At 52.6% G+C, this 26,667-nt stretch overlaps 1 protein-coding gene across 4 annotated transcripts in view; it reads right to left on the bottom strand.

Annotated features, from left to right (window-relative positions):
- Pde9a (phosphodiesterase 9A) overlaps positions 1-26,446 on the bottom strand; it is an 84,504-nt gene extending 58,058 nt beyond the window's left edge. For all 4 annotated transcript variants that reach the window (XM_021645152.2, XM_021645153.2, XM_060369217.1 and 1 more), the window contains exon 1: positions 26,290-26,446. In XM_021645152.2, the coding sequence (XP_021500827.1) occupies positions 26,290-26,358 (69 nt within the window). In that variant the 5' untranslated portion in view covers positions 26,359-26,446. The remainder of the gene's footprint in view (positions 1-26,289) is intronic.
- Between the last annotated feature and the right edge of the window lie 221 nt (positions 26,447-26,667).

Genomic DNA, 26,667 nt, shown 5'->3' with positions numbered 1-26,667 from the left:
TGGGGTCAAAGCTTTGAACTTCCTCTGGTGGGGGGTGGAACCTACTTCCTGAGGAGTCACAGTCTTTCCACTGAAAAGAAACACCTTAGCTTCTGGCATGTCAAGAAAGAGCCTTGCACTGTCCAGGCAATTCTGAGAAATCTGTTTGCCCAGATTTATAAGGACTGCTGATGAAATGTGAATGAAAGAGATTGTGTGTGTGTGTGTGTGTGTGCCTCCAATGACAGGATAGGTAGAAGTGAGACTTTTAAAAGTTGGAAGGTGAATTCTTAGCCAGGGATAGTGATATATGCCTGTAAACCTGGCATCTGGAAGGCTGGGGCCTGAGGATCATGAATTGGAGACCAGTCTGGGCAGTGTGGTGAGTCTGAGACTTGCCTGGGCTATGTGAGATCCGGTTTTAAAAGAAAGAAGGAAAAAAGGAAAGGTAAGCCTTCCAGCCAATCAAATGCAACCTGACACTCTCGCTGTTTCCGTGCAAACAGCTAAGCTGGATCTAGGGAGACCGGCTCTGTTCTGGGACCAGGACCCATCTCCTGACATCATTTCTGATAAGCAGCCTTGGGAGGATGTAAAGGGACCTGGAATGTGCAGGGGTGCTGCCATCAGAGCCACATTCCTCCGCTCTGTGGCCATGATTGCTTCCTTGAGGTCTCTTTTGAACTGGCGACAACATGAGTTGAGCAAAAAATCTTTTGACACTCGGTCATCTCATGTGAAGAAGAGTCAGGACTCTTTGTTGTTAATTAGTCTCCAGCAGAGCCAGGGCCAGGAGTGTCTGAGTGGGAAGCGGCAAGAAGCCAGAGGGCAGGATGCTGGGATGGCCGGAGTCAGGAAACATCCAGCCTGGACCAGCTGTCATTGATTGCAAAAACCAGCTGGCTGTAGCGTGCGGCCATGAGACCCTCAGGAAGCCTCACGAGAAAGGGCACAGGACTGTCTGTCTAGATGTGGAATAATTCTGTAGATCCTTTGTTCATTACTCAGAAACAGACAGCGCGAGAGAACAGAAGCTGAAATTTAAACGAGATGCCAAGGCAGCCAGATTCACAGGATTGCGTACTGCCATCCAGCTTGGAGGCAGATCGGGGGCTGGGGCTCATCAGCGGGCATGGAAAATCACCCCCAAAGTCTTTCATGTGGCTTGACTGGCAGCACTGTGATATTAAAACACCGACAAGAGAAACAAGTGGGGATGCAGACTGCTTCTCCTCACCGGGTATTGGTCCTTCTCCATCTCAGCAGAGACCTGCGAATGCCACAGAGAAGCTTCGTCTGGGAGCCCCTCCCCACCCCCCGTCTGCCACCCACAGAAAAGACTACTGACACTTGCCGGGAGCTGGCAGAAGCTGGTACAATTCAAAGGGTGGCACAAAGAAATAGAGGCACCCAGGCATGTGTGAGCTCTCGTGGGCCCAGCCAGGGCTGAGGTTTCCTCTCAGGGCACCTGCCGATGAGGGTACACCTGGCAACTACTGACCCTGGTTACTTGGTGTATATTCAAATCAGCCCCCTGCTGTGGACCTTGTTACAGATAGACGCAGGGCTGGATCTGGGGACGGAAGATGGATCGTCAACCTTCACCCTTTCTCTGCACTAGATTGCTTGTACCCTGAAGGAAGACTGTAGCCACAGGAGCCTCAGTTTACCATCCTATAAACGGACCAACAGAACCAGAGCCCCACTGGCCTCCCCCGGGAGTAGTGAGCAGCAAGCAGGGGGAAGTACCGGAACGGAAGCACCGGAGCTCGGCTGGCTGAACACCGTGTCGAGTGTCCACGCCAACACCGTTACCCATGAGACTCATGACCATCTTGGGATATTGACTTAAGTCTTCAAGGGTCCCTGAGTTGCCAAATGCAGCCAGAGCGTCTTCCAGTCACAACCTGTGCGGCATGCAGTTGTGTTTCAGTGAGACGATAGACTGTAGTCAGAGCTCTGGCTATTTGACAATCAATGGTCCTGTTAGCTTGGTTGGGTCCAGACCAGTGGTTCTCAACCATCCTAATGCTGTGACCCCATCACACAGCTCCTCATGCTGTGGCGCTCCCCAAACTATAAAATTAGTTCTGTTGCCACTTCATAACCGTAACTGTGCTGTTGTTATAAATTGTCATGTAAAAAAAAAAAAAAAATATATATATATATATATATATATAGGAGATAGGGTTGCCAGAGGGGTCTTGACCCACGGGTTGAGAGCAATTGGGAGAGACTTTTTGATCAATATCCTTCTGCACGCCTTCCTCTGAAGACTGAGAGGAGTAAAATTTAGAGTATCATAGTAACAGCCTGAAGCTACCAGCACAGACACTCTCCAGACACGCCCCTTAGGGAGTGAAGCAGGCGGCCCTGGCTCCTGGTGACCCTGTCCCATCATTATGCTGATGAAACTGAGCCAGGGGCCCCATCAGGCCACTTCATGAACGTTTCCCTAAGAGACTGGGAGACTTAGAGATGGTGGTGAGTTCAGCGGGAGCACGGGAACCACGAGGGGCATGGGTCGGGGGTAGGCTCAGTCCACAGAGGGCTGCGGGGTGCTGTGGGAGCAAGGGGCTGGAGATGGGAGAGTCAGCCACTCGATAGGGACGCGATTGTCCTCACAACAGCTACACGACCACCCAAGGTCTCCACAGGGGTCAGACCTGCCTGAGAGGACAAAAGAAATCATGGTAGCTGGGACACTCCGAAGGAACAAGTCAGGAGACTGAGGAGCAGAGGTGAGAGGGGCCGCGCCAGGCCCAAGTGGCTTCTGGGCCGGAGTGAAGCTGGAAGGAGCCAATTTGGATTCCGAGTCCAGAGGCCTCCTTCTACGGATGTGGCCCTGTTTACAAAGCGTCAGACTTATTAGAGCTCCCCCTTTCCCTCCATGTCCCACTGTGAGATGAAGAAAGTTCAGCAGGGTCTCAGGAACTGAGACATGCTGTCTGCACAAGGCGGGAGAGCATTTTAGAGCTCCGAGCCTGATCCCCCCAGGCGACCAGCTGCCCCATGGGGTCCTGGTCACAGGGGGAGGTGGTGGTGTTAGTCCACAAGCCCGCTCCTAGGTTGCCTAGCAACCTGATGTCATCACCTGCACTGCCAGGTGTGTGCCAGACTCGCCTCCGCCGCACACCAGATACAAAGGACCAATCCTTCCCTGCACACTCTCTCGCCTTCCCTGTGTCTGAAGCGCACCTCCCCATCTCTCTCCGTCTGTCTGTCTCTATCTATCTCTTTCCCCCACCTTCGTACAATAAATCCCTTCATACCAGATCTGTTGGGTGGCATTTTTAAGTGTATTATTACAAGTGGTACCTTCCTATGGTCTAAACGCCAAAACACAGAATGACAGCGCTCCCAAATTCTCAGGAAGGGCATCTCACCAGGCTGCATGCTCCAACAACGCAGCTGTGGATTTCAACACAAAAATGCAGCAGGGCTTGGAGGGTCACTGGGGAGGAGGAGGGTGAGGGGTGGGTGCTGGGAGGCTCTGGAATGAAACTGGCTTTGGATGATTTGTCTCTGATGCGAGGCGGGGAAGCAGGACTGAGGCAGCCACAGCTGCACCCTGGTGTGGGTGCTGGGCAGTAGCTGCCCTCTCTCAACACAGTGGGGAGATGGGATGAGGGTTCTTTCAGCTGCAGAGAGGACTATGGGAAGAGGTTGGGCTTACCTGGCATCTTACATCATGAATGACCCTGTCCCTGCAGCTCACTTCCATGGGACTGCAGTGATCTGGAGGTGCAATGCCAAGCCTAAAGATTCATTTGGATCCCGGAAGGGGCTGGATCCAATGAGTTTAATCGGATACCATCCATGGTGTTTTGAGTGAAAATGGTCCCCATGGGTTCATAGGGCGTGGCACTATTAAGAAGTTGGTGTGGTCTTGCTGGAGGAAGTGTGCCACTCGGGGTGGAATTTGAGGTTTCAGAAGCTCAATCCAGGCCCAGTGTCACTCTCTTCCTGCGGCCTGCTGATCCAGATGAAGAACTCTCAGCTTTCTCCATCACCACGTCTGCCTGCATGCCGCCATGCTTCCTGCCACGATGACAATGAACTAAACCCCTGAACTGTAAACCAGCCTCAATTAAATGCTTTCCTTTATAAGAGTTGCCATGGCTATGGTGTCGCTTTACTACAGCAATAGAAACCCTAAGACACCAGCCTGTCACACTAGGGACACTGGCTGACTTGACAGGCCCCGGGTTCTAAGGATCAGAGGTCAGGCTCCAACTCTGACCCTCCCAGCCCTCACCCCATTGGAAGTGCCTTCAGACCCCACTCTCAGCCTTCACCTATGTCCTGGCCCAACACAGCTATGATCAGACCTGGTGCCCTACCCACCGTGGCAGGGTTTGAGGTCAAGTCTTACTCTAGGGTGGGTACTGGGGAGGTGCTACTGTAATGCCCCAAATTACCCTGTATGGCCCACCTGCCCAAGGACCAGGTAGCTTCCTGGAATGCTGGGACTTGTAGTTCTTGGAAGATAACAAAGCCTCATGGGAAAAAACGATGGAGTATAGGTTTGTCCTTATAAGCCCCTGCAATATGTGGCTTAGGGCCACTGCAGCTGGGAAATTCCAGGGAATGGTCCTGACAAAAGTCCATTTTTATTTCTGGCCATCATTTAACATTTAATAAGGCTTGCTTTAAATCTTACCCAAAATGGTGGAATTGGTTTTTCTCCAGCGAATCTCAGGATTAACACGTATAACTAGGCAATACGTGTATTATTCCATCTTGCCCTGGCTCAGTTCGGGCTTTTGGAGCACACATATGAAATAACCACTAAAAATTCACATATCTGTAAAACTGAAAAAGTTTTATAAAGAGCCGGTTTTATTTCTCTCTCCCTCACCTTCTCATTTATTTTATTTTATTTTTTATTTTTTTAAACAGGATCTTGCTATGTAAACTCTAGTTGGCCTGGAACTCACTATGCAGAGTCCAAGCTGGCCTTAACCTTAGAATAATCCTCCTGCCTCAACCTCCCCAGTGCTGGGATTAAAGGCACACCTGGTTGCCTTTCTTAAGCTGCTTTTTTGACCAAGAAGTGCTGGACGGAGATCTGCCTTAAGCTGAGACTTCTGGAACCCAGCCTGGCTTCCAAGGAGGGCAGCTGCTCACAGTAGCGTGTGGGACACTGGTGGAAAGAGAGCCACGTGGGCGCACGAGGAAGCTTGGTACGGAAGCTTGGATTTGGGTTCCAGACACAAACTGGCGTCTCCGGGTCTCCATCCCATTTGCTTTTGATCGTCAGGTTTTATTCATTCCGAAAATGGCTGCAAGGGCCAGACGTGATTGTTCTCTCTTCTGAGCCATTAGGAGCCTATACGGAAGAGCCAGAATCCCATAGAGGGGACCAAGGGCACACAGCCAGCCTTTTGCCCCACACACTTCTGCTGGTCGTTCCTCTGCGGACTCCCCAAAACTGAGGGAGCACGGAGCTGCTCAGCTCTGTGCGTCTGTCTGAAGCGCCTCCCTGCAGCTTCCGTGCACATTACTTGCTGGGTTTATGAGACTCTGGTTTGCATTGTGTCAGGTCCAAAGGAAACTCCAATTCCCCAGACTCCAAAAGGCAGTCTGAATATCCAGCAAGGAGCTCAGGCCCATACAGGAGGCTCTCTGGTGGTTAGATGAAAGCCAGTATTCCTTAGGAATTAGTGACACTGGTTCTCACATACCAAAAGGGGTTCTTTCCCTTACCCCCAGCAAAAGGGACATAGGACTCTCCAATTAACATATACCTGTGGGGTCTATCAAGCCCCCAGGTTCCTTCAGTCCCTACTCACAAGTACTTGGCATACATTTTAATACCCCCCCAAATCTCCTGGCCCATCTCTCTCCCAGCTACCCTCCCTATTTGTGGCTCTCGCTAGTATCACTGTCCCTGCTGTCCACTGCTCCTGCCCCTGCTGGTCCCGCTATGCTTTCTCTGTTCTCTATCTCCTGCTAGTTCCCCTTATCGCAAAGATAGCTCTGGCCATGTCCAGTCTTCTGGCTGTGTTCCGCCTACTTCTTTGTTTCTCTGCTCTGGACACTCCCAGATGCCTGCCTCCCCACCACTCCCTCTCAATAAAAGCCTCCCCCTTAACCATACCACCGAGCAGCCATGTGGTCCGTTCACACAGATGGGCCTTGAGCCAGTGACCACCAGAAACTGCGGGTTCCTGACACAGGGCTGTGTGGTTCTACGGTTGTGAAATTCTCCCAGGGCTGGGCAAATACCATAATCAAACAGCAATTGAGGTTTGGGTTGAGTTGACAGGCTGGGGAAAAAAAAGCCCAAACCAAACTTAGTCTTAGAGGCATCATAGCCCCGGGGGAACGACAGTGCCTGGGAATTTCCTTTGTGGTCCAGCCACACTCCATCAAGACACACCATCCTGCAAGGCTGGGTGGGAACCAGGATGGCATGAATTTCCTCTCCACATCTCTGAAAGCTTGTTACCTTTCAAAACTATTTTTTAAAAAAATCCATGTTGGGAAAGTCCCACTGAGGAGCTGGCTGCTGTAAAACATACAGCTTTTCATGTCTCACAGTTGCCGTTACTCTGAAGGTAGAATTTTCTAGTCAATTGCCTTAGCAACAATTTTCACCAAGTCTCTTTGAACTCGGAGTAACAAATCGCCAGTAAAATCCTCCTCGCAGAAATGCTACAGTCTTTGCCACCCCCTCCTCCCGCTTCCTCCAGCAGTTTCACAGCTACTGTTGGTGATGAGAACCCAGGGTACTGGAACCCCACAGTGTTCCCTTCCTCCTGCTGCTGGATCCCCACGGTCCTCTACCTCAGCCCCCTCCCAGACCCTTGAATCTCAGAGGAACCATCTGAAAAGCCTTTGCTTGCTCTATTTGCTTGAGGTGGCATTCATTCGGCTTCTGTGTCAAGCTAGTGTCTGTCCTGTCTAAGTAAGAGGAGAGGCAGATGAGGTCAGATGCCAGCCATACTGGCTCCAGGGAGGCAAAGCAAATGCTAATCATAATCAAATTGGTAACAACAAAAAGTAAAGGACAGTCTCCCGGGGCTGGAACAACCCAGCGCTTTCTGGGGCGACTGTAAGTTGTCACCACCATACCCTGTGCTGTAGGACACTATCTCCAAGAACGTCCTGGTGTTAGCTCCTTGAAATCAGCACAGCTGGAATCACAAGGAACCCTCTAGATCTGGCCTATTAAGACTCATGAATAGAAAGGCAGGAGAAGGAAGATCTTTAGACTGTGAGAGATCAGCCTGCCTCTCCTGCCCCTGGCTAGCTGTAGTAGAAGCACACAGGAGGTGAAAGGTTAACAGAGGCAGGGGTGACAGGGTGGGCTCTGTCGGTGCAGCTATGGGGAAGTCGTCATCTATGCTGGGGGGACTTTCAGTCATATGACTGCTTTGGGGTCCTCCCCACTCCTAAAGTAACACCCACCCATGTGAGTAAGCCCAATTCCCAGGCTGGAGTCAGCTCCTCTGACCTGTCATCAGTGCCCACTTCAGGGGAGCAGAGGTTTGTTCAGGACTTGGAGGGGAATGGGTGGGGTGAGGGCAGCGAGGTGTGGGTATGGCTAGGTTAGGGATCCCCTGAGGCAACGGGATCTTACAGGGACCAGGAAAAGAACCAGCAAGGGAAATAATATGTGTAGAACAAAACGGGTCCAGGAAGGATGGGGGCCTGAATCCACTAGGTGAGCCACGCCCCTGTTGGCCCCTAGGGTGTGCTATTATGGGGTGGGGGAGAGTTGTTTAAAAGGCACCTTGCTGGGAAGCTGGGTGCCCTCTCTAGTGTCCTATAAAGCTACCATTGTCCTTAAGAATGGAGACAACCACAGTAGTTATGGGCTCTGAGGTGATGTTAGGATGCTATCTAAGGAACGGGTATCCACACAGCCCCAGAGGAGAGCCATTTGGTAAGGCCTACCCCTTCGACTTGGAACCTCATCTCCAGGGGTTGCTCCTGAGAAGTCGAGGCAGCAAGCAAGTGGGGAGAGCTTTGACCACGTGCTGAGCAGGCACCATCCGGGTGCCGCCTGTGGATCAGCTCATCCAATTGTCGTGGCAAACCAGGTCACCTCCCCACTGTGGTTCACGCCCACCCCACTGCTCGGCACAGCACCCCACCAGCAGTTTCCCAGCTGGGGGAGCTCCTTTTGTGTAGAGTTTACCGCAAAGACACGGAACGAAAACCCTGGCTCTCATAAACAGTAAGATGGTTGCAGTTGAGGGCATCTGCAGACAGAGCCTACAAACGCGATACGACAGGGCCTCTGAAGACCGTTTAATGCGACAGTGGGGAATGCTACCCATGGGAGGCTGTGTGAAAAAAAACAAAACAACAAAACAATCAGGCACAGCTATGGGTGGGAATGACACAGACACAAGCACACCCATATAAGCATACATGCGTATTGCACACACATCCACACTTGCATGAGAAACTAGCAACCCAGGCCCTGAGGTGTCAACAGCGGCTGGCTCCTTGGGGGTAGGATAATGGATTCTTTTATTTTCTTCCTGATGGTCACATTGCATTTCCCCACTCTCCTGAAATGATTACGTGGGGCTTTTATAACCAAGGAAAAAAGTTACCTCCTTCCCGAAGCTGAGCTCAGTCTCTGATAAAGAACCAGGTGTGAGCAAGAGGCGCTGAGCATATAAAATTCTCAAGAGAGCAGAAAGGGTCTTCTCTGTCTCAATTCGGAGAGGAAGCTCTTTGGTATCCAGCCAAGAACAAAAGAAAATTAAACAGCTAACTAGAGGATGGGAGTTGGAATATAAATAGCACAGGCCTGGGCGTGGAGGCTGTATAAGCAGGAGGGGACACAGAAAACTGGAAGGGAAGAGAAGCATTGTACAGGCTCTAGGGGTAGACGGCACAGAATCCAGAGCAGGGGCTGCCAGTCCCTCCAGGAAGGCAAGCAGAGGCTGAGCCGTTTTACAAAGGTCTCAGAGACTTGAGAGAGAGAGAGAGCCACGTGCATGGTGATCGAGACAGTGTGCAGACCAGAGGGAGAGAGATGTCCCTAACGCTTGCACTGAATTCGGAGAGGGAGCCCTGTAGGTCCACGCTCCAGTTGCTCACTAGGACTCGGAGGGGTACCCACACAAGTTCAGTGTTCCAGAGACCGGAGCGTCTCAGGTGACACACTCAGTGAGTCACGGGCCACGGTCCCCGGGCATTCAGGCTTCTCTAGGCTTGAGGAGAAAGAAGCCAGGACCCTCTTAATACAGCCTTATGGGACAGGGGGTTGTGTTAATTTGAGAGCTGTCTTGAGGCAGCTGTGACCCCGAGGCTGACACGAGCCTGTATTTGCCACCTGGGCCCCCAGTTCCAAACACAAGGGCCACAGGTGTCCTTCCTGGTTGCTGTTAGTACTGTACTGAGTGCTATAAACGTGGCTTGCAAAATAGGCAATGCGACAGACATGGTGCCTAAGGGTCTCCTATCTGCTTTAAATACTAAGCTCCTGAACAAATCTGTGAGAAGAAAAATGGGTCAGTTTCGGAGACTGTGCAAACTTGTGCCTTACACTCCCCAGCCATTAGGGCTGAAGAGGGTGAAGGCCTGGCAGCAAGGATGGCCCACTAGCGAGACTTCTAGGACTGGGTGCATACGGCTGGCCATGTCCCACCTCAGAAGGCCCAGGGCTGGCTACAGGGTGTGCTATCCTGACTGCCTCCCATCTTCAAAATTACTCTACTCAGGTGCTGCGGTTATGCGCTGGTCCATGTATGGCAGAGAAGTAAGTACAGGGATCACTGGGGACAGGAATTTAGGTTGCCTTGCCCAGTGTGGTGGACGTCTTAGCCCTTCTGAGGCTCTGATCCTCCAGGTGGAAAGTGAAGACAGTCCTACCTGCCTCCGGGCACACTGTGAGGACGCAGCCTGGCAGGCGAAAGCTTAACATATCCCCTGCTTGGCAATCGTGGTGAGGGTGATTACGGGACAGGCTGTTTAAACCAGGGGTCTCATCACTTCCGAGACCATAAGGACATGTGGCCTCAGCACGCCAGTGCAGCATTTCTGGGGGTTTCCATCACTGTGGGACAAGAATTCTCCAGAATTCTGTCAACAGGGCTGTACTTGCTCTAAGTGGCCCACTGACCTCTACTGACAAGCCATGAAGTCTAGTGTGTCCTAACGGCGGCCGGTATTGGAGGACAGAAGGTCTTCCTAGAACTTACCTCACAGAGTCAGCCATGGCAGGTGAGCAGCCAGTCTGAGCTCCCTCCAGGAGGGTTGAGGTCTCCCCTAGTTCAGCAAGCAGTCTCTAGGTGGGGAGGTCTTTCCCACAGGCCTGGATCAGCTCCTCTGAGCAGCCAGCCCATAGGCACACGCACAGCGAACAGGACAGGACCAGGGAGACTCCACCCCCCAACTCTCAGTGAGGACCCCAGGGACGCACTTCGTGTCCCATGGGTTTTTGCTATATAATAATAATAATAATAATAATAATAATAATAATAATAATAATAATAGCTCCATCAACATAGCCACCACTATCATTCTCAACAGCTATCGGGGCAGAGGCAATTCTCAGGCCAGAGACAGAGCATGTGGCCCTCAGAAGCCTGGCATCTGGCATCAGCAGCAGCAGCCCCACAGACATAGGCACGGAAGGATGGCGTAGATACTGGTCCTGATGCAAACTCCAGTCGCATGGCTCAGAGCCCAGGAGGGCAGATCACGGGCTGTGTCTGAAGCTGGTTTAGCTGCTCTCCACGAGGAATAAGGGCGTCTCCCAGTTCTGTGCTGTGCTGGATACACAGTTCAGGTCTGCCTGGCTCTCGACTGCTGGCTTCTAATGCTGCATCTTCGGAGTGAGTATTGATTTAGCTCCTTCCTCCGAGGAGAATAAACCAATTCGTGGGTCTTTTACTTTGTCCATCAGAGACTGATTCATTTTCTAAAGCTTTTGCCAGCTATTAAGCCTTTACATAAGCCTCTGTGGGCTTGTCAGGCTCTGCCCAGCCCCAAAGCTACCAGAGCCTCTCAGGCTGGCTGCTGGACCACTTCCAGAACAATTCCTCCAGCACAGAGGCATCACCTTCACATATTTAGAGTGATTAAAAGGTGTGTGTGGGGGGGAGATGTCTACCTCCTTTTCAGTGCCTGAGAAACAAGCGTTTAACATGAAAATACTTAATATGAAAAGGATACAGTATCAAAAATGTATATTCTATCCCCAGATAAAAACATGTTCTGCAAAAAAAAAAAAAAGTAAGCTATTTCTATATTGGTGGTCCATCCATCTGCCCACCCACTTATGCATTGTCTATCCACCTACTCACTCCATATCTATTATCTATCTATTCATTACCTGTTTATATCTTTCCATTGCCCATCTAATCCACCTCTCTGTTCATCGACTCATCCATTCATCCACTTGTCCACCACCACCATCATTCATCCTATCGCCCACCCATCTGCCCACTCACTATCCATCCTAACACCTTTATCTCCATCCGCCACCCATCTAATTGCCTACCTCCCCACCCATCCACTCAGGCACTGCCCATCATCATCCATCCGGTCCGTCATCCATCTAACCGTCCAATCACCAACCAGCCTACCTATTCACGCACCCATCAGCCACCTGACATCTGTCCATCTACCCATCCATCTGTCCACCCATCCATTCACCACCACCCATCCATATCTGAATTTCACACACACACACACACACACACACACACACACACACACACACCAATTATACATTTTTACATGTAAAAGTGAGCACGCTCTTCATTCTGGGCTGCCTCCTGCTTTGGAGTGCTTAGCAATGACGTCACATCCAAGATGGCTACAGTTAACCAGCAGGGCAATCATGCTGTTTTGTTTGCTAAAATGAAAACTGTATTGGCCCTCATTTCCCTTTCTAATGTAGGAGATGTTTTTCTGGTCATTGCGTTTGAAAAAGAGAGAGAGAGAGAGAGAGAATGAAATAATAACAGAAATTTCCATTTATTACTGTGTTCCAGACCTATTACTGAAATTATCTTTGGAGTGGGGGTGCTCGGTTTTAGGGGCATAATCGTACACGTGCTGAAGTGAAAGGAAGGTGAGCCACAGCTCAGCCCCCCTCTCCAGCCCCGAGGGTTCCTAGCCCCTGTCCCCTGGCCTGCTCCCCACTGGCCTGACTTCCACGCTCACGGCTCTTTCACCTGTGTTTCATGGCGTATCTCTAGATGTAAGGGCCACTTCTTAAACACATTAAACATGTGTTGAGTACACAGAAGAACGCTAACGGCACCTCCCCCGGTCAGGTGCCGACGTGCAAACAGATGTATCATGGGTCGGGGTGGCACAGGTACCCTCTTCTCGCATTTACTCAGACACCTGGTACACGAAATACATCACCCCAGAGAGACCCGTTATACTTCAAAAGGGCTTTAGCCAGTTCCTACAGACTCTAAGGCTCAAGAGAGTTAAGTAACTTTCCCCAAACCAAGAAATGAAGGGCGATCTGCAAGACAGAGTGATGTCCTGTAGGAAGTGGGATCCAACGTCTGTCTCCTGCGATGACAGCTGTGAGCCGAGCAAGCCCTCAAAGTAAATGTTGGAAATTGTTGCCCCCTTCTTTCTTCCTTTCACATCCTATCTATAAGGTGAGCAATGACCCCTCTCACCACCATACAAGCACACTCCCTCACTGCTGACCAGCTGCAGGCTTGAGCGCATTGTGGGAGCACTGAGGTCTGGAGCTGCCTACAACAGACGCTTGTGTTCTCCGTATACAAAGAGTAGCCCCCTGCCCGATATCCTGTCCCCCACCCAAACCCCTGTCCCAGAAGAGGTCATGAAATGAGGGCTCCAGCAAGGCCACTGTATGAGCCAGTTTTCCCTTCCTGGGGCAAACAGCCAGGACAGTCAGCTTACTAGCTTGCTTAGGGCTTGCACACTTTGGCTCACTCGTGGTTTAGAGGTTCAAGCCTGCAGCTGGTCAGCAGTGAGGGAGTGTGCTTGCAGGGTAGTAAGAGGGGCCATTGCTCACCTTATAGATAGGATGTGAAAGGAAGAAAGAAGAGGGCAACAATTTCCAACATCTACTTTGAGGGCACCCCTCCCCCCAGTGACCTAAATACCTCCCATTAGATTCCATCTCCTGATGCTCCCCCTCCCCACTTTCCTATGCTGACCCAGGCTCAGGGACCAAGCGTCCAACATACGGGCCTTTGAGGACTCATCCAAACCACAAGACCCACCAATCCAGTTGATGGACGACATAGTTCTGAGGCAGTGTCCCAAGATTCCTGACCCCCAGGGAGTGAACAATGCCAACTCCACCTGCTCCCAACTTCCTCCCTGAGCCCAGGATGTTGGTCCTGGGGAAATACATCACCCCAGAGAGACCCATTATACTTCAAAAGGACTTTAGCATCGGGGTTCCTGGTTCCGTGCCACCTCTGAGCCTCCACTTGGGACAATGGGTGGATTTATTTCACCACACAGATTGTGTACCGTGGGTGTAGGCTCTCAAACACCCAGGAAGTCATATACATTGGAAGCATCCGGACATGCCAACAGGCAGGTGCCATCCCTGCCTCTCTGACGGGTTACAGAGTCCCCCAAGTTTTCGCCAGCAGTTAGCACAGCTGGATTCCAGGCCCACTGCTGACACAAGGCCCCAGTTGGACAGGCGACACACAGGTTGCTGCTCTGAGGCCACAGACTCCCTGACACGGGTCTTCTTCACACATCTTCTCTTAGGTCCAGCACTTCAGGGACCTTTGACAAATGCCCAGGGGAAAGGACTGGGGCACATCTGCCCCGCCTGACCCGCAGAAGCTCTACCACAACGTAGCGTAAAAAACTGGGCAGGGAGACGAGACGCCAAAGACCCAGTGTCATGGGAGCAGACAGGCAACAACAGTAAAGCCAAAACCAAAGGTGATCTGTGAAGACTCAGTATAGGGAGATCTTCAAGGAGCAAGCAGAGCCAGGCAGGTAACTTGCACTGCCCCCTCAATGCAGCTGAGGGTCCCTCAGTCCTGGGGGCTTGAATCTGTGGCTACCAGGGGGTGCCCCCAGAGTCACTGGGAGCCAAGCATAGGCCAATGTTTACAAGCATGTGCCCAAGGCCCAGGCCATACTTCCATTGGCAACAATGTCCTCCTCCTAATCCCCGGCATCCAAGAATGTTCCCTCCGTGGCCGCATTATCTGAAAGCTGTATTTCAGAAGTGAGGCAGTCCTGGATTATTTCGGGGTTATCCCTTAATGTCATCCCAAGAGTCCTTATACAGAGAGGTAGAGGGAGGCCAAGAAGAAGGTGATGCGAAGCGAGAATCGGAACGTTGCTGGCTTTGAAGATGGGAGGGATGAAGCCACATTCAGGGGGATAGTGGTAGCTTCCATTAGCTGGTGAGTAAGAAAGGCGACAAGGCTTTTGTTGAGCCTTCTGGGCACCACAGCCCTGGTGATTCCTTGGCTCAGGCCCAGGGAGATTGAGAATTTTTCTTTTTTCTTTTGTTTTGTTTCGAGACAAGGTTTCTCTGTGTAGCGTTGGCTGTCCGAGACTCACTTTGTAAACCAGGCTGGCTTTGAATTCCCATCAATCTGCCTGCCTCTGCCTCCCAGAGTGCTGGGATTATAGGCATGTGCCACTGTGCCCAGCGAGACTGAGAATTTCTGTTGTGTTAAAGCCATGGGGATCATGACCACAACCACATGGATTAACTTCAAGTCCTGATCCTAACGAGGCTGGCGACAAGGTTCTGAGGCTAAGCAGAGATGGACGGTAGTATATTGGGGACAGGAGTGAATGGTGAGGACCCACAGGGAGCCTCCAGAGGTTCAGGAGCTAGAGCTGGCCACTCCCCTAAGAGGGCTGCTATGAGCCTGGTGGGAACGGGGAGGGGGAGGAGGTAGAAGAGCCTGGCATCTATGGGAACCTCTCCTTGGGGAACAGGGCAAGGCCTGTACCTCCTCTAGCTCCCCAGGTTGCCTGGCTGACAGCAGACTCCAGGACCTGTGTCTCTGCCTGTGTTCCTGCCAGTCTCAGGATCCTCTGCTCAGATTTGTCTGTCATGTTCTTGTCAAAGCTCTGGGTCACTTTGGCTTCTTTCTTTTTTTTTTTCCTTATACTTTTAGTATCTGAAGCCGATGTCACCGCTATAAATAATGAATCACAGGAGTTAAGTGGAAAGAGAGAAACAGAGATCAAAAGACTAAGGAACTCGCTGTGCAGAGCTCAGGGTAGGGGACTGGTCTGTGGGGGACATTTCTGGGGCTTTTCTAGTAACAACCTGGTGGCCTTCTTCCACCAGGTCACCCCTATAATACCAGCTTCAAGACAGCACCCAAGAACGCAGTATGAAGGTGACAAAAGACGAAGATGAGAAGGTGAAGATGAGAAAAGGAAGGGCAGACAAGGGCGGGGGCTCTCCTTTGCAGCCCTCCTCCAACAGAGACTCAACAGAGAGCTTTGAGGCCTTGGGCCCATGCTTCACAGCGTTTCCCACCTGTTGAAGGCTTGTCCCTAGCTGAGGAAGACGTTGTTAAGTGGCAGAACCTTCAGCAGATGTGGCCTCACCGGTAGAAGGAGACCACTGGGGGTATGCCCTTGATGGGGACACTGGGACTCCAGCCTTTTCTCTGCCTGTTCTCTGCTTCCTGCCTCCCATGAGGTGAGTAGCTCTGCCCTATCACGTGTTCTCCATCATGGTGCCCTACCTCCCCATGGGCCAAAGTGACAGGGCCCAGTGACCACGAGGGAAACCTCTGGAAACTTTCCTCCTCAGAAACCATGATAGAAGGCTGCGGAAGCAGGAAGCAATGGACTCTGTCATTATTAGTGGGAATGATAAGGAGAGTGATTCTACCGGAGCCACAGTGGGAGGGGCTGTTTATTCAATGAGCCCAGGAAGAGAGGCAGACAGTCTTTATGATGCCCTTGGGGTTAGGGGAAGGCCAAGCTGCACGGAAGATGGTCAGGAAGGAGGGACCAGGAGGATTCGTGGAAGCAGTGCCACTAAGGCTCTGAAGGAGGTTGTGGTGTGGCCAGTATGGGACACCTGCTGGGGTCCTAATCCCTCAACCAGAAACTCCCGCCATCAGAGGTCCCAAGACGTGTGGAAAGCAGGCAGAGCTTTCCTGCTAGTGCGGAGCTGGTGATGGCTGAGTGGAGTGGATCTCTCCCATGTCACCCTGTGCCCACATAGCCACTGTTACTACTATGTATTGCTTTCAGTATGATTTAAATCCCCCTCAAAGGACTGTGTACCACCTCCATGACCACACTGGTCCTTCCTTTCCCATCTGCCTGTCAGGAGCTAAGCCATCTCCACCTTTAGACACTAACGGAGAGTCCCCCTTTCTCTACAGATCTGGCATCTGGATAGATAGGCCCATAGGCTAGTAGGCATCGGGAGGGGTTGGGGAATGGGTAGGAGGGCTCCCCAAACCCTCTTGGCCTATGTTGGCTACAAAACAGTAGAGGGATTTGCATTTTCCTTATCTGGCCCTTCCTGAGCCAAAAGGGTAGACAGCCTGAGCCCACCTAGGGAGAGGTCTTAAGGAGGAAGACATCAGTCTCAGTGTGGGGAGTAACAGGCATGGGCTGCCAGGGCCACAAGGTAGCAGGAAGCTATCACAGATGGGGACTTGGGCACTCTATGGACTCACGGTCCATAATGACTCTGGCGACTGGTGCCCTTTCCTTTTCCTCCCTGTCACTTATGACTCCAGAGGCTGGAAGACAGAACGAGAAATGCTTGTTTCTACTTTTCAAGAGACAGTGGGGGCTTAACTGTGTCCCCCCCCCCCAAACCCCTGCACTCCCAGAACTTTAGACTGACTACCAGGGCTGGAGAGATGGCTCAGCGGTTAAGAGTACCATCTGCTCTTCCGGAGGTCCTGATTTCAATTCCCAGCAATCACATGGTGGCTCACAACCATCTATAATGTAATCTGGTGCCCTCTTCTGGCATGCAGGTGTACATGCAGACAGAGCACTCATATACATAAAATAAATAAATTGTTTAAAAAATTAGGAAAAGAAAAAAAGATGTATTTTAAAAAATGGACTGACTACTATAGACAAGGGCTTCATGGAGGTGACTGAGTTAAAGCTTTCATGGTAAGACCCAACACAACAGATACCCTTATATGAGGCGGGCTGAACACGGGCACACACATACAGAAGGATGTCCACATAAGAACCCAGGACGATTCTGTCTGTAAGCCAAAGAAAGAGGCTCTGGGAGGAACCATCACTGAATCACTGAGACACCATGACCTTGGACATTCAACCCCCAGGACTCAATTTCTATGCTGAAGCCCCCTGTGAGCTAGGACAAGCCCTTTTCTCCTCTTGGCTGCTTTTGGTCATGACATTCTGTCACAGCAGCCGAAAAGTAACTGACCCACTCCTGTTGCCTTCCGGGGGCTCCCTCCCCGAACCCGAGTCCCTGAACTACTCCCTCCGCCCTCACCACGATGACACATACATCATCATCTCCCACAGTGGCTTTGACACAGGGGCCCAGGGGAGAACTTGTCCCGTAGACTCTGTGTTTGAATGAGATGTCACCCATGCTCTACAGCGTTTGAATGCTTGATCTCCAGCTGGTGGAGATGGCTGGGGAGACTTAGGAGGTACGGCCTCGCTGGAGGAAGCATGTCAGCAGGGTGGCTTTGGAGTTTGTGGTCCTGCATCACTGCCAGCTTGTTCTAGCTGCTTTGTGCTTGCAGTTCAAGGCGTGAGCTCTCAGCATTTAGTCCCTGCCATCGTGCCTGCTGCTTACCAGCACGCCTCTCCTCCATCATGGACTCTCAGCAATCTGGAACTGTAAGTCAAATAAGCCCTCCTTTCTGTAAGTTGCCTTGGTCATGGTATTTTAATCACAGCAACAGAAAAATAATTCGTGCAGACTCCCATAGGTGGTGTGGTCACTGACTATCTCTACAGCCACAGACGCTGAGCTGTGGCTTTCCCGTCATTTAGCAACAGTGACACCCTCAGCTCTCACGGCGAGTCTCAGATATTTCCAAGCACACACAAGCACCTTTTTTTTTTTTTTTTTTTAGCCTTTAATCACAGTTTAAGCTTAACTCAGCCCTGCAGAGCCTGCAGGACACTGCCCTGAGCAGCAGGCTGGAGCTTCGTCCTGAAACCCGGCTTTCCTGGCCATGGGCTCATTAGGAATGCGAGTTCCAGCTGGAGAGACACTGAAGCTCTCTAGGCAGTAATGCCAAATGTGCCACTTCTCTGGCTGCCTGTGAGGCCAGAGAAGTGTGAAAAGCCTCACGGGAGATAGCTTGAGTAGCTGGTCACCGCCAATGATCACTTCATCAGAGGGAGGGAGGTAGGTAGGTAGATAGATAGATAGATAGATAGACAGATAGAACAGCCATATGCATCTGGCTACCTGACTTTAAATAGACCCACGTGGCTACACTTGGAAATTTGTTCTGGTGACTTCCAGGAGGTCACCTCCATCCACTCTGGAGGAGCAGCCTGTCCACCCGCTGGAGTCTTGGGCTAAACAGACCTCGCCACCTCCACCACTCCACAGACAGGCTCTGTTTTCCCAAAGCCCTGTGGGAGGCCGGCCAGCCCCAGGAGGCTGCAAGGGAGGGGCTTGGAACTCGACGGGAGGCGTGTCAAGGGGCCAGGTGGCAATGCAGTAGAGAGGGAGCCTTCCTTCCTTCCACAGGGCTCCTTTCACAGCCAGGCTGGCTTTGTCTATAGGACCATCACGCAAACCCCCCGGGGCAATGCGCTTCAGCTTGCAACACACACACACACACACACACACACGTATGCACGCACGCACAGTAAACCCGAAGCCCACGGCCAGGGACGGACGGTGGGCGTGTCTTGTTCCACCCGTGCCTATGGCCTGAGCTGTATTTCCCCGCTCCCACCTCCCGGCCTCCTCAGTGTCACCTCTCCCAATAGAGTAAGAACCTTTACGGTGACTCTGCCACCAACGGAGTGGAGGAGGGTGGATTGGTGGCTAAGCCAGGACAGGTGTTACTGAGCCAAAAGCATCTGGTGGGGCTCCACTCCACAGAGTGAGCTTGGGCACGTGACCTGTTGTGGGAGTGAAACAGATGTTGGCGGGGGATTGGCGGGAGGGACACTCAACAACCCAGGGTGAAATGCCGGGGTTGCTCTCCATCAGGCACAGCGACTGGGTAGCCTTAGATGGATGGCGCAGGTAAGCAAAGGGCAAGCTGAAACAGGGACATTTATTCCCACCCATTCCGAGAGCTAGCCATAGGGTCACTCGACACCAAGAGGCCAGCTCAATCTCCCCAAAAGCACGGACAGAGGCTCCCTTCTTCTCTCCCTTTTGCTGATGGAAATGCTAGGACACAGAGAAGGTAAAACTTGTCTAGCAAAGCTACACAGCTAAAAAGGTAAAGGAACACCTCCCTTTGTACTCGCAGCTGTGACATCAGGGCACCAGGGATGGGCTGTGTGTCGTCAGAACCTCAGACGCCCCTCAGGGCCTTCTCAGATCCATACTTAGATCCCAAGGTGACTCTGTATATACTGGGAAGCAAATGTGGAACGGACTAGAGGATAAAGAACACCAGGCAGGGTCCCCGACCGTCCACTCCAATGGAGACAATTGATATCTTCGGTCTAGTCAGGAGGAAGATGTTACTTAGGCTTAAAGAGGAAGCTGGTCTTGACACCCACCATGGCATGGCAGGACACCGTGCCAAGTGAAAGAAGCCAAGGGAAAGGACAAATACCGTAAGATCCACTTGGATGAGATCCCTACAGTGGCCAAATTCACTAAGACTGGATGTAGGAAGGAGGTACCTGGGCCCAAGGAGGGTAAAAGCGTCCTTATTTAAGAGACCGAACTTTCTTTCTGCTACAGAAAGCGCTAGGAGAAGATGAAAGTGCCGGCTACAGGGCGCTGCGAGTTAACTTGGGGCTGCTGAGCTGTGCGTGTAACAATGGCGCACAGTTTATAGCAATTTAAAAAAAATTAGACAGCGGGTCTACAGGGCAAAGAATAAAAGCTCCAGGGAGTTACTGTTTGGACAAGTGTGCCCGGTGTGTGACGGGAGAAGGGGCATAGTCCAGGGTGAGATAGAGGGGTTGCGAACACTGCATAGTCCCCGCGCCCCCAGCACCAGCACCGGCTGCCAATGATCGGAGTTCGCACATGCGTCCCTACAAGGCAGGCGGCAGGATGCCCTGGGCTGTCAGAGGTCATAGTCACATCTCTGGACCTAGTAGTCGGTCAGGTCACAGACAGCACTTCCTGTGGGTGGAACTGCCAGATTGCTGCGCACTGTGAGGATGAAGCCCTGTGCTCAGGGCAGGGACCCCTGCAAGGAGGTGGTTCCCGGGTGACTCAGTCAGTCCTCCTTATCAAAGACAACCTTCCCCCACCTCCCTCCCCATCTCTCAGGGGTGCGGCTTACTGGGTTACCTGATGACTGGATGGGAGGGGGCTTTTCTGGAGAAGTGAGAGGCCGTGGGGCACGCCTGCCACTCAGACTGTAAGTCATATGAGCAGAGTCCAGTCCAGATACCCCGAGGTGATCCCATCGCTGGCACTGAGACCTGTACCGGCATCACCTCTCATTGGCATGTTGGTTCCATGGGCCTGCCAGGATTCCATGCCCTTTCTACGCACTTGCTGGACTCCACCAATGACCAGAGCCGTGCTTGATGCATTTCTGAGGTCAGAAGAGCCCTCTCTCACAATGCACTCTAGTGAGGTCCCTTGTCTCTGGGTATGAATCCCAACAGGTGCGGCACCTGTAAATCCGAGATGGAAGTGTCTGGATCGTAGGGTTTGGGGTGTTGTCTTTCTGTTCCTGGCCGTTTCCGATCAGATCCAGTGGATTTGGGAGAGAATAAGATGAGTGACAAGCCACAGCTTCTTCTGGGACCTCAAAACCATCAGGTCTGGAGGTGTGAAAGGTATTGAGAAACAAGGCCGCTTAGGCCTGAGGAGCAGCCGGACATCACCAAGGTTCTCAGGTGCCCACCTGCCCCATGAGTCACCAGCTTCGGCATAGTTCCTCTGTGGGAATGTCACTACCTTCCAGATTCTCCAGAGGAAAGGTGACTTTCACGTCTGTCCTGCTTAGTTTTTGTTTTGTTTTGTTTTGCTTTGAGACAGGGTTTCGCTGTGTAGCCCTGGCCATCCTGGAACTCACTCTGTAGACCAGGCTGGCCTCAAACTCGGAGATCCACCTGCCTCTGCCTCCCGAGTGCTGAGATTAAAGGCGTGTGCCACCACCGTCTTGTTTTGTCCTAATTAGCTCTTACTGTCAACCACACCACGAAGAGCAGCCCTGGAAGAGGAAGTCTCGAGGGGCTGCCCACATCGGATTGGCCTGAGGCCATGTCTGTGGGAATTTGATTTGATGGTTGATTCCAGGTAGGAGGGCCCACCAAGGGCAGTGCCAACCTGGGCAGATGGGCCTGGATTGTAAAAGAAAGCAAGCAGAGCTGGGTGTGGTGGAGTATACCTTTTACCCCAGCAGAGCAAGAGCTGGGGAGAGGAGCCAATAAGCCTCATTTCTCCTTAGTTTTCTGCATTAGTTCCTGCCATGACTTCCCTCAGGGACGACTGTGACCTGAGGTATAAGCCGAAGGAATCTTTTCCTCCCCAAGTGGCCTTCGGTCATGGTGCTTGTCACAGCAACAGAAAACAAACTATGACACCCCCCCCCCCCCACTAAGCAAGGACTGAATCAAACATGTCAAGGGAACAAAGACAATGCTCTGGAAGCACCAAGAGAGAGGCTATCTCTCTGTGAGACAGGGCAGCACCAGTGTTTCCAGAGGGCTGCAGGCTATCAGCAGTTACCTCCGAGGCTGTCAAGCTAGCCTGTGGCATCCCCTCCAGGCCAAAGGTCCTTGGGAATGTCTGGCTTAAGAGAAACCTCAGATCAAAGCTGGGTACGGAAGGAGGGGTCAGGGCCCGCTCGCTGATCTCTCAGTTACCCTCCGAAGTTCCATCTAGGATGGTCCTACTGTGGTGTCCAGTCGGTCCCTTAACAGCAGCTTGCTTATTGCAAAAGAAACTGAAAGTTATCTTTACAGCCAGCTCTGATCCTGGCAGAGACCCAGGGGCTATCTCAGGCCAGTGGTCAGGATGGACATAGAGCTGGCCATCCAAATGGCCCCTGCTCCCCATCCCCCCTCCCTAGCTCCACACTGGGCCCCTGAAGGAGGAAGACACCCCTCTCCTTCTAGCTCAGTGCACTCAGGGTGCCATGCCCATATCTGTTTAAAGAGTCTACACTATAAACATATCCTAGGAAGACAAATGGATTGTTCTGGAACTGATGAGGACCAGCCAAGGGTTGCCACTGAACCTGGTCTGGTGAGGAAGAGGACGGCGGAGCCAGAACCCATGGGACTAAACCACATCGTTTGAATCTGAGTAGGAGGAGACCGCACAGTAGCAGGATAGCCACTGTTTATCTGGATGGGCAGGTCCACCTGTTCCAAAGTGAAAGGGCCCTTGGGCGGCTGTAAAAGGTATAGATAGGCAGGGCAGAGGACGCCAGAGAAGTAGACAGCAGGGAGCCCCAGTCCCAGTGAGCAACCCAGCAGGACATGCAGGGTGGCGGACTCTCAGTGCAGAGGGGCTATACCAAAGAGGGCATCTTCAGTGTGGACACAGCAGGTCAGAGCCTGGCAGGTCCACAAAGGCACAATAGGACCAGGCTGGGTGGAGCCCAGAAGTGTAGTGAGAAGCCCTAAGCAGGTTTTGGCACCTTGAGCTCTGGGCTCCAGCAAGATCAAGGCCAGTTGGCCACATGCACTGAGACAAACCATTCCAAACAGGGACACTGGCCAGCTTCTTCATGCTCCTGCACCCTGTGGCTTTTCCCTTAGAAACAGCTCGGCAAAACTCAAGTGGTTGTTTCCATAGTAAGACCCGGGTTCCAGCTGCAGAGATGATCTGGAACAAAGCCAAGGCAGCTTAGGAGTGGCCGAGGGGAGATGCTTACCAGACCAGGGCCAGGCTCCAACAAAGGCTCCCTTGCCCAGCTACTGCCTTTTCAACCAACCCAACTCTGGTTGGCCTGAGGCCCCCAAAGGCCTCTTGGGCTTTCCTCACAAGCCTGCAAAACCAGGCCTGGCTGAGTTACCGGGCAGGGGCCCTCTGCCTCATGCTTGTCATCCCTAAGTGGGTAAGCTCACTGCTCTCCTCCTCTGTAGATAAGATAAAGGACCAAGTGCTGAGGTCTGAGAGCCTGACCTCCCCCAAATAGGGAAAGCTAAGAAAAGACATACAGGAATCCTCAGAGCAAAGACAGAGGGGGTCTAGTTTCTAGAGAGCAGATCTGTCTCCCAACTCCCTGCTTCTCTAACAGCCGGCTTGAGGCTCTCCTGGTCCTCACATGGAGGAACAGTGGGACAGGAACATAGACAGGCAACGCTGCCTTTCGGACATTGGGAAGATTTTAACTCAGTATGTCTTAAAAGCCTTCCAGGTCTGCAGGATGGGAGCCTTCCCTACCTTCACAGAGGAAGAACACCAATCTATTAGGGCCCATTGATAACACATCATGTCCTTCTGTGACATCTCAGCCAGCTGGAAATAACTTCTGGTACCTACCATTTGCAAGCTTGGATCCCCAAGCCAGAGGGGCAGTGATGGCTCACGCAGGCTAACACAATACCCAGGGTATCTCCATCATGTTCCAACATCCAACTTTAGGGAGTGTGGCTAACTGGCTTCCTGGTCTGCCTCACCCATCTAAGCTGCATAACACCATGCCCACTCTTAACCACACTTAATAGCTGAGAACACAGACATGGCAACTAACCAAAGCAGAGGTGGGAAATGGAGGTCCTAGGGAGTGGGACCCTGGGGACACATGGTGGCCCACCTAAGGGTCCTATAGATTTTACATAGGGTTCGGGAGGACAAGACCCCTTGGGCCCTCCTATCTTCTTCTACATGAAATGCCTCAGATATAGAAGACAGAACACCCCCCCCAAAAAAAAAATTCTTGCCATCCTCATTTAAAAAAAAAAAAAGCTGGGTATTGTATACATCTGGAATTGTCTCCATGAACAAAAAGCAGCACCTGGCTGCAGCCGAATTGCTACTGAGTTCCACCCTGGTAAGACCAAGAATGGCTTGAGGTCTTCTCCCTGAGCTTTGCTGGCCAGGTAATACTGGCAAAAGCCAGTGTCAGGAATATGGTCACCCTCTGTGTCTGCCTGAGGCTGAGATGACCAGGAGCTGGGAGCCAGATGGACAAAGAGCTCAGATAACACAGGACCCCCCCACACCACCAGGAAGCTCCTCACCAAGATGATGGCTGCCTGGATGGAAAGGAACTTATGCCCTTATCTTATCCCCCAAGGGCCCAAGCCTTTTCCCAGGAAGCAATGGTGGTTTATTCCTTGACCTCCCATGGAGAGGAGATGGAGTGGGTAAATGCAAACCAGGAATGATTGCATGCTGGGAACTTTCAGATATGGCCAGTGCCTAGGAAGAGGAAATACTCCACACGGGTGTACAAGGTCTCAGCAGTGTGGATGGGTGCAGGGCTACAGGGCGTGGAGCCTGAGAGGTGAACGCAGACACCAGGAAACCCAAAGACCTGGTTCTTACCAGGCTAAAGGTTCGCCTCACCACCCAGTGCTGGTGACAAAGTGCCCATGAGCAGTGGTGGGCCGAGCAGGGCAGGGTGGAGATCGCCTAGCTCTGCCAGCCTCTGCTCAGTGGTGTGAGTGCAAGGATGTTTCTGAACAGGCAGAGACAGGGAGGAGAGTAATGCCTCTCCTGCTCTGCAGTGTCCCAGGCACTGTTTATATCTCTCATTTACTTCTCATTACAGTCTATAAAGCAGATATCATGATCCTCCACAGACAACAATGCCAGCCCAGAGGAGCCCAGCCAGCCAGCATTCAACCTCAGGTCTGTCTCCACCCAACTCCACGCATGACCTTCTAGCCTAGCGCAGGTGCCTGTCCCCCACCCACCCCAGAGTCAGTGGGCTTGTAGGTGACCTTTCCAGAGGTCATCCAAGTTCAGGTATGGCCTCTGGGAAAGCCCGACCTTACCCACAGTGGCAGACCAGTCTGCTCCAGTCCTCCTGTGTCTCCCTTCTACTTCCCACCCATAGCCAAGCAGCTCTACGAGGACCTCTGGGGAGATTTTAAAGGAAGGACCTGCCACAGCTGGCCGAGTGATACCTCACCTTTCCCCTTGAAAGAGAGGTAAAAGGGGGGCCAGCAATGAAACTTAACACAGTGTCTGCCTTGCCTGCGTGAAGCCCAGGGTCCCATCCCTTGCATCAAAATCAAAAAACAAAAAAAACAAAAAATAATTTTTTTTTCTTTGAAAAAAAAAAGGCGATCGCTAATATATTCTCGTTTGGTGGGCAAGGGGAAAATGAATGTGTACAGCTTTCTGCACACATTTGTGCACGTGTTCCTGTGCTCCGACTGGAAGACGTCCAAGGAGAGCCCTTCCTTCCTCTGGGAGGAAGAGGAGGCTGTCACATCTCAGTAGCTTGAGCTTTCCAGAGTCAGGAGCCTGGTTCTGGTCCTGCACCTGCCCATCCTGCTCAAGTAAGAGGGTGAGCACTGATGCCTGAAGGTGCCTCCCGGTCCACCCCAAGTCACTGAGCCTATCTAAGGGGCAACCTTGGAGGAGGGATGGTACTTCCCGTTTTCCCAGGATCCGGCTGAGGGTGGAAGGTAGGTTTCTCCTACTGGGGAAGCCAGCCAGCCAGCCAAGAGGACGCACACCTGAGAACGGACTTCCCCCCACCCCACCCCACCCCCGTACCCAGCAGGCATCCCTCCTTGGCTTCCTTTGCTGGGTCCACGGCCAGCTGCCCGCTTCCCTAAGGTGTCCAGATGAGGTCCGGGTGCAATTCCCGCACAACGGCTTTTCCACAGGCACTTTAGGGGAAGCTAATGAGTCCCCCCGCCCCCGCCCTCCTCCAGGCCAGCTTGCCCAACGCTTTGTCAATATCAACAGCAATCAAGAGCACTCGGTGTCCGGAGAAGGGTCTTTAGAAGGGGAGGGCCCCGCGAACAAAAGGGGTCTGCGGCGAACCCCTCTCCTACGCGGTTCAATTTGGCTGGGAGGGCAGTGTACCGCAGAGCCAGAAGCGGGTCCCTCAGTCCCCGTGAGGCCATAGGGCGCAGCGGCAGGATCCCCCCGACCCCCCACCCCCACCCCCCAAACTGTCACCGTCCAACCTAGGACCCACCCGCGGGTCTGCAGCGCAGACTGCCGCGCCTCCCAGGGCCCTGCGCGCACCGCGGGCCGCCAAGACCTGCTCTGTCCGTGGGCTCGGAGCCCGCAGTGGGGACACCTGCGCCTACTAGGGCGCACGGAGGCCGCGCGGGGGTTACCTTCTGGATGCGTCCATCGATGTCCAGGTAGATGGCCTTGGGCCGGTAGCTTGAGGAACCGGCCCCCATTGCGCCCGCAGCTGCACTTGGACTTTTTTCACCTTTACTTTCTCGCCGCGGCCGCCGCGCCGGGAGGGCGGGGGCGGGGGGAGGGGCGGGGGAGGCCGGCCAATCAGAGCCGGCGGATCGCGGCCTCCGCACGCCCCTCCTCCCAGGGCGCTGGCCCGCCCAGCCCTTTCAGCCCCTCCTCTCCCCTCTCCTCCCTCCTTCAACCCCTCCCCTTCTCCATCCTCCTCCTTTCTCACCAGGCCTTCTCCCAACCTCCTCTCCCCGCAACGCACAACCCCTCTTGTCCCCTTCCCTCTCTCCCTCTCCCTT

This window comes from Meriones unguiculatus, chromosome 16 (assembly GCF_030254825.1).
Source record: "Meriones unguiculatus strain TT.TT164.6M chromosome 16, Bangor_MerUng_6.1, whole genome shotgun sequence".
NCBI lineage: Eukaryota > Metazoa > Chordata > Mammalia > Rodentia > Muridae > Meriones > Meriones unguiculatus.
Note: the sequence above shows the minus strand (reverse complement) of the source record. Positions and strands in the feature narration are given on the sequence as shown.